Genomic DNA, 8,333 nt, shown 5'->3' on the forward strand with positions numbered 1-8,333 from the left:
TGATATAATTTAAAGAAAGATTGAGTAAACTGATTTAATCCAGTGAAGGTACGAGTAAATTGATACAATTTAAAGGAGGATGGAGTAAACAGATTTAATCCAATGAAGGTATGATTAAATTGATATGACAAAGAAGGATTGAGTAAACTGGTTTAATCCAAAGAAAGTATGATTAAACTGATATAACTTAAAGAAGGATTGAATAAACTGATTTAATCCAACGAAGGTGTGATTTAACTGATATAACTTAAAGAAGGCTTGGTTAATCCTTTATTAAATTAAATTAATCAATTCCTCATTACATTAAATCAGTTCAATCAATCCATCAATAAATTTCAACCTGTTTTGTCACTACTTCCACAATTTTAAATCAGTTTACTCAACCTTTAATTCAATTACATCAGCGTATTCAAATCTTCTTTGAATTATGTCAGTTTAATCAATCCTTCACTTGATTACATTTAATTAACCCTTCATCAAGTTTAATCAGTTTGATCAAGATTTCTATAAGTTCAAATCATCTTAATTGTTTAATTGAATCAGTTTATTCAATCCTTCTATTTTCATTAGATTAAATCAGTTTAATACTTTATATCAGTTAATTGAGCTTTCCATAAGTTTAAATCAGCTTAATCAATTGTATATTAATTGAATCAGTTTATTCAATCTTTCCTTAAGTTATATCAGTTTAATCATACCTTCATTACATTACATCAGTTTATTCAATCATTTGGGTTACAGCAGTTTAATCATACCTTCATTAGTTTAAACCAATTTATTAAATTCCTCTTTAAGTTATAGCAGTTTAATCAATCTTTCTTGAAGTTATATCAGCTTAATTAAGTTATCAGTTTTGCTGATGGTGGAATTGAACAAATCCATTAAATGGCTGGAGCTGCATTGATAAGAGGAACCAAACCCGTGTTCTTCTTAACCAACATACTAATTTTATGTTTTACTGTATTTGTTTGTGAAACATAAGCAGTTTAGAGGATGTGTGTGTGTGTGTGTGTGTGTGTGTATGTGTGTGTGTGTGTATTTGTTTGTTTGAGTTTATTCTAATGTTATATTGTGTTTTGACTGGCAGATGCTCCCATAGTGTATTTCCTTCTCCTACATATCTCTGAACTTCCTCCTAGGCCTGTGTCTCTCAGCCACCCTGCTCCTGGAGGCCCACTGCCCTGCACTTTTTAGTGTTTTCCCTGCTCTCAAGACACCTGATCCAACTAACGAGCTCATTAACAGCGCTTTATTAGTTGAAGGGGGCGTGTTGAAGCAGGAAAAATGTGCAGGACAGTGGGCCCCCAGGACCAGGACTGAGAAACACTGATCTGAGGGAAAGACGAGAGACTTTAGCTGAAGTCTCTCCTGCTGCTCAGATGTAAACTGTGAAACTCAATAACCTCACAAGACAATAACATTTAAGTTTATCTGCAACTAAATACTCATCTCTCCTTTATCTCTCCTGTGTCTGATGTCTTGTTTTTGTTTACCGCTTTCATAGGAGAATCACCCTTAACTCTCCTGAGCCATCAAAGGGCGACATTTCAGCATTACCACTGGCTTCACTGCTGAGATCCACAGCTTTAAACCAATTTCATGGCTGCCTAAAACTTTTGCACAATACTGTTTATCAAATACACATGAGATTCATGTCTCTATAACGACATGCGCGTGGCCTCACTGAAGCAACACTGAGATTCCTCAGTCCAGGCCTCACTGACCCCCAGCAGAAACTGAAGAGAAGTGATGTGGAAAGCGCTGCTCTCTGCTGTGGGACTGAACACGTTCCCCTGTGGGTTTCATACTGAATGGTGTTGAAATTACATAGTGATACTTAAACTAGGTCAAAGGCCACTTACACAATACGACAGATTCCACTACCAAGACTGACAGCTTTTAAAAAAATGACCATAACAATGTCTTTGGACAGTCCACTCTGCATTTCAACACCAGTGGCAACCAGACATAGTGCAAACTGTGCAATGCTATCAGTAACATTAAATCAGTCAGACTAAAACACACATTTGACGTATGACTTAGAGCAAAACATTGTTATGATTTGGCACAAATCAAAGGCAAATACTAATAAATGGGGCTTTTAAATATAAGAAAAAAACTGAAAATATCACTTAGTAGATATTAATAATAACAAATTGCTTGTCACTGCAATGTTTTAAGGTGTTGAACAACCGTAAGTGAAAGAGCAGCTTTTCAACAACAAACAGCCTTTCAAACAGTGATGGTAGAAGACTACGTCCTCTGAGAATTACAAGTATTTTCATGCTCTCTGATAAAAAAGCCCCAAGGACAGCCACAGCAGTGTTCTAGCGATACTTCTGTAGTGCTTTAATTCCACTTTGTAGACTAGAGGAGTAAAAATGTTTCAAATGACGATTCAATGATGTTTGTGTTTATTGTTTGGACAAAATAAAAGCCTGTGGCTATTTTCAAACATAAAAATCCCCCAAAAAAGTTTGTTGTATTGTTTTTATTGTGTAAATAGATCCTCCTGGCACATTTGGGCATTCAGTGTATTTTTAAAAGTGTGGTGAAATCTGAGATTTGAGAACTGAGAACTGAAATCAGATGTTTACATTTCTAAGGTTGAGTTAAGTGGCCTACAGTTTTTACAGCCTTATCTTTGACATTTAAAGGGCCCATATCATGGACAACCACAATGTTCTTGCCTTTTTTTTAGTAAAAGCATTCAAAATCTTCACTCCCCAGTCCATGCTGTCAACAAAACTGCAAAGACAGTCTGTTTTTAAACTGTTTTGTGACGTCACAAAACCCAACACATTTACATACAACCACATTCAGCCTACAGCAGTTTAGCCCCTCTCATTCACAGTGAAGTTATAAGGCAGCGGTCGGCAACATGGGGCTCTTTTACTGTCCTGTTGTGGCTCCACAGCAGAATTAGATTAGTAGGTAAAAATAAAATAATCCTCCTTTACAGTAAAATAAAGCTCTGCTGATCGTTCAACACAGTTTAACAATAAATGGTCTTAAACTCTGGAGTTTAATAATTTAACCCTGAAACACAGAAGTCTCACCTAGCTAGTAGCTAACGAAAAGGCAAAGAGAAAATTTAAGATGATCATCGATAATTTTGGAGATGGACTTATTTGCATTTATAATCACTCCAGCTGGTTTCCTGATACGTTTAATCTGCAACAAGAAACTGTCAAACACTAAAAAGTCGCAAAGCTGCAGTCAGATTCTTGTTTGCCAGCTTATTATTCGAATTTTCCCATTCCACCTTAAAAAATGCAGCAGTTACATTCTGGCACCTCAGGCGCCATTTAAGGTGGAACGGGGAGAATTTGAACAAGAAGCTGCCGAATGAGAAGCGACTTAAGCTAAAAAAAAAAATCAAACAAGAGACATTTTACAAGAAACTGTTCTACTTTTGGAAAAGTTTCCTGCTGGAGATGCGAGAAAAGCGGCTATAGCTGAGCTAAAGCTTAAAGCAGAGGAAAGTAAGTCTGCATTTTCATTTATATTATATTTTTTAGCCTACACTAGTATATTAGCACATACTGAGACATGTTTACAGCCGAGACGGTAAAGTGGATATAAAATGTGGCCCCCAGGGAGTTTTTGTTGAAAGGATTAAATGGCTCTTCTTAACATTTGGGTTGTCGACCCTTGTTATAAAGAGTGTTTCAACCCAGACTGCTCCTTGCGTTAGGCAAAATACAGAGCAACCAATCAGAATGCAGCTAATTTACATATACCAGTCAGTGACAAAAACAGCCTATTTAACTTAAAGGGAATAAAGGGAGGCTGGGAATGATCATGTAAGAGCGAATTACGTTTTTGGTACATAAACCCCCTAAATGGATCTCTGGGGGGGGATAACGTAGGACATGGGCCCCTTAAATGTTAAAGCCTGCGGCTGTAAAGTGGCTGCTCTTAGATGTCCAGGTCATCAGGCCTTGCCCGACTGCTGGAGCGACTGTGGGGTCGAGGGTCAATCTGCTTGAGGAGCATGAGATCTTTTCCCAGAGTCATTTTCTCTGGATATGCGAACGGCTGGGACTGGCAGAATTCTCTCTGGCCCAGCTGATTTTGCTCCGTGCTGTAATTCGTCCAGTTCTGCTCGTTGGCTTGTTTGTCAAAATTGTCTGAGGAGTTCGATTTCTCTGCCCCGTCCAGGTTGTAGCCCAGGTTCGAAGCCGGAGCCGAGCAGTGGTTGTAGTAGCCGTAGCTGGACATGTCGCCAGGGCAAGGCGTGATGTTGCTGTGGCTGGCAAACTGCTTCTCTGATTCTTTTATCTGATCCTTCATCCTCTTGAAGACGGCGTAGAAAAACTCAAAGACATTCAGACCAAGCGATATCAGGGACACCACCAGCATGAAGAGGATAAAGACGGTCTTCTCCGTGGGCCGCGAGAGGAAGCAGTCCACTTTATGCGGGCAGGGGAACCTCTCGCATGTGTAAACCGCAGACAACCGGAACCCATAAAGGTACCACTGTACTAGCAAGAACCCAACCTCAAAGACAGACTTGAGCACAATGCTAATTATGTAAGTATAAAACAAGCCTCCTCTCATTTTGATCTTGCCAGGTTCCTCCAAACCATACTTGAACTTCTTGGTTTCGATTTTCTTCAGTTTGGCATCCGTGTCCTCTCCTTTGCTCTGGACGGCCCTCAGCCTCTCTTCTTTCCTCTTCAGCTTCTCCTCCTTGTGCATGAGGTAGATCACATGGCTGAGGTAGAGCAAGGTCGGCACAGAAACGAAGATGATCTGGAGCACCCAGAAGCGCACGTGGGAGATGGGGAAGGATTTGTCGTAGCAGACGTTCTCGCAGCCAGGCTGCTGGGTGTTGCACTCAAAGGCGGACTGCTCGTCCCCCCAGGCCGATTCCACAGCCGTGCCCAGCACCAGGATCCTGAAGATGAAGAGAACAGAAAGCCACAGCTTGCCTCCAGCTGTGGAGTGCGCCTGGACCTTATCTAGCAGCTTCGCCAAGGCACTCCAGTCTCCCATGATGAGGAACTGAGATAAGTTCTGGGTTCTCCAACAGGGGACTCGGTGTGGCCTTCAGGATAAGAGCAAATTCATCAAGAACACTCAAAATATTCAAATGTTGTCTGCTCAAACGCTGCTCTTCCTTTCTTCTCCTCCTGGCCGAACTCTAAAATCCCCTTTAAGATGCTAAAAATAAAAATAGGCACACATTCTTAGGACTCATTATGGCTTATTATTCTCTGAACCTTTTTAACAGGCTTTCAAACATCTTTCTTATAGCAGAACATCTAAGCTTAACGGACTACTTCCTGGAGCTTCGGGCCACAAATAAATCTTTACCATAGACTCATGTTTTCAAATCAGATCAGTCTAATTTAACTCCAGAAACATTCCAGCACCTTCCTTCACTTAAGCAACGTTATGGACTTACCTGAACTTTCCTCTCTTGTCAGTTTCATCAAAAATGAAGTCCCAATATCATGATATATCGTCTCCAAAAGGTCAGAACTAAAGAAAGTGTGTTTGTCCAGAGTTTTTTGGTGGACTTCAGGCCCTAAATGTGCCGCTTTACATCCATCTGAGAGCTTTCAGTCGAAGTGGAAAAAGTTTGTGGTCATCTGACTCCAGGCTGGAGGAGCTGTCGGGCTCCATCTCCAGCAGCACAGCAGTACAGAGCCATCTGCTGGCAGAGGCTTAACACAGCAGTGTTGAGGAAGAATCTCCATTCATTTATCCATGAATCTGTATATCCACCCATTCATCTACTCACCCGTCCAGCACCCATGTACCTATCTGTACAGAGTCGTATGGAAATGTTTAAACAGTCCTGGTCAAATGAGATGTACTGTTGACTTTCTAAGTGGAAATAAGTTAACACGTCCTCTCTGTAGAGAAAGAAATAACTTAAATATGTTATTTTCTGCAAATTTTGGTGCACAATTTACAATAATTTAATTTTCAACCATTTAAGTTAAAGCACTGAAATAAAAAAAAATCTAATACATATTTGTGCCATAAATTTTGCACAGGGAACATTTTGTCTTCACATTAATTGTGCAGTAAGATGTGCAGTAGTGTGTCTCTGTAGAGGATTATTCACTTATTTACACTGAGAAAAACAACAAAATCGCATTTGACCACAGGCACCAAAAGTTTTGCACACAACTATATATATTTATGTACACCCATCCATCCATCCATCCATCCACCCTCTCATTCATCGATCTATCCATCCATCTACCTACCCATCAATCTATTTATCCATCCATCCATGTATCAATCTATCTATCCATCCATGTACCAATCTATTTATCCATCCATCCATGTATCAATCTATGTATCCATTCAGCCATCTACCTATTCATCTACCCATCCATCCATCCATCCATCCACCACCTATTCATGTATCCATCTGTCTGTCTGTCTACCCATGTTTGTATCAATTCAGCCATCTACCTATTCATCCATCCATCCATCTTTCCAGCTGTCTATCCACCTATCCGTCCATCCAATCCATCTCCATCCATCCATGTATAAATCTATCCATCCATTCATGCATCAATATATGTATCCATTCAGCCATCTACCTATTCATCTATCCATCCATCCATCCATCCATCCACCTATTCATGTATCCATCTGTCTGTCTGTCTATCCATGTTTGTATCAATTCAGCCATCTACTTATTCATCCATCCATCCATCCTTCTAGCTGTCTATCCACCTTTTCGCCCATCCAATCCAACCATCCATCCATCCATCCATCCATCCGTCTATCCATCCATCCATCCATCCATCCACATATTCATCTATCCAGCTAACTAGCTATCTATCCAGCTGTCTATCTATCCATCCAGCTGTCTTTCTATCCATCCATCCATCTATATATTCATTATTCATCTATCTGTCTGTCTATCCATCCATCCATCCATGTATCCATCCATGTATGTATGTATGTATGTATGTATGTATCCATCCAGCCATCCGCCTATTCATCTAACCATCCATCCATCCATCCATCCGTCCATCCATCCATCCATCCATCCATCCATCCACATATTCATCTGTCCAGCTAACTAGCTATCTATCCAGCTGTCTTTCTATCCATCCATCCATCCATATATTCATCTATCTGTCTGTCTATCCATCCATCCATCCATGTATCCATGTATGTATGTATGTATGTATCCATCCAGTCATCCGCCTATTCATCTAACCATCCATCCATTGAACCATCTAGCTGTCTGTCTATCCATCCATCCATCCATCCATCCATCCATCCATCATGAGAACACCAAAATCTGCAGGACAGAGGAACTCAAAAAGAACAGCTGAAAAACAACAGTTTCTGATCTGGGGTCAAAATGCTGGCACTGAAAGTTCGAGTATGCAGCTCAGAAGTGAAGCCTTCTTCTGTATTTTATGAACAATGTAAATGTTGACTTAAAGCATATATAAGGGACACGCTTTTAGATGTGAAGCACCTCACTGACCTGGTTTGAACCTCATTCAATCCCATTCTCCCACGTTCACTCACTCACCCACTCACCCACCCCCTAGGGGGAGCTGTTAGCACTCATAGCTTTTGGTGCTTCACATCACAGTGTGTCCTTGTTAAAAAGCACACATTCAATAATTCAGTTAAATCACTAGTTTCACATTTTATTTTCAAGTGACAAAAGTACCAAGTGTGAATGGTAAACCCAGTGGAACAACTTTAAACCCCCTGCACAGTCAGGCTCGTTTAAATAAGACAGATTAGAGATTAATCACATTCTCTTTACAGTGAAGCCTGACTGGAATATAAAAGCTAAATCAAAGCTCAATCAGAGTCTTCATATCAAATAATGAATCATTTTTTGATGAATGGTAGAAAGTAGGTCAATGCATTACAGATACAGAACTATTTCATGTAAAACTCTCCGCAGTTTGTCGAAGTTAATGATTAATTTGGCTCTGTGAATCATTCAGCCGGACATGAACACACCCAAGTTATTTATAACTGCTTCCAAAAACCCAGGAGTGCTCACAGAGAAGGCTCTAATGCACAGCCTCACTCAGTACTTAACACCATTTACACCTTCTAAACCAAACTAGAACAGATAAAACAGCACAATTCCCTTCATCTGGAACAGAGACAAACAAATTCTATGCATTTTATTACATATTACGTTGGTTCTTTCAGCCATGCCAATTAAATGAGCACTGCTGCAAATGAATCCTTAACACAAGCTCAATGATGATTATGATCACATCTTCCACTGGATGGAAATTCGATATTACCTCTATTATCTGTGGTATTTCAGCTTGATTTTCCAGACACGGGATAATTCAGACACAGACTGAGGCAGT

At 40.0% G+C, this 8,333-nt stretch overlaps 1 protein-coding gene across 2 annotated transcripts; it reads right to left on the minus strand.

The window, feature by feature from the left end:
- Positions 1-3,715: 3,715 nt before the first annotated feature.
- On the minus strand, positions 3,716-5,568 carry gja1a (gap junction protein alpha 1a). Of its 2 annotated transcripts, none has more exons than XM_036593828.1 (2): positions 5,414-5,568; positions 3,716-5,053 (listed from the first exon to the last, which is right to left on the minus strand). In XM_036593828.1, exon 2 carries the CDS (start codon positions 4,999-5,001, stop codon positions 3,922-3,924), a length of 1,080 nt encoding a protein of 359 aa, XP_036449721.1. In that variant the 5' UTR covers positions 5,002-5,053; positions 5,414-5,568; the 3' UTR covers positions 3,716-3,921. The 2 variants fall into 2 exon arrangements, with proteins under 2 accessions (XP_036449721.1, XP_036449719.1); XM_036593826.1 differs by having other exon boundaries at positions 3,716-5,169.
- Positions 5,569-8,333: the final 2,765 nt, after the last annotated feature.

Source organism: Colossoma macropomum, unplaced genomic scaffold (genome assembly GCF_904425465.1).
Source record: "Colossoma macropomum unplaced genomic scaffold, Colossoma_macropomum, whole genome shotgun sequence".
Lineage (NCBI taxonomy): Eukaryota > Metazoa > Chordata > Actinopteri > Characiformes > Serrasalmidae > Colossoma > Colossoma macropomum.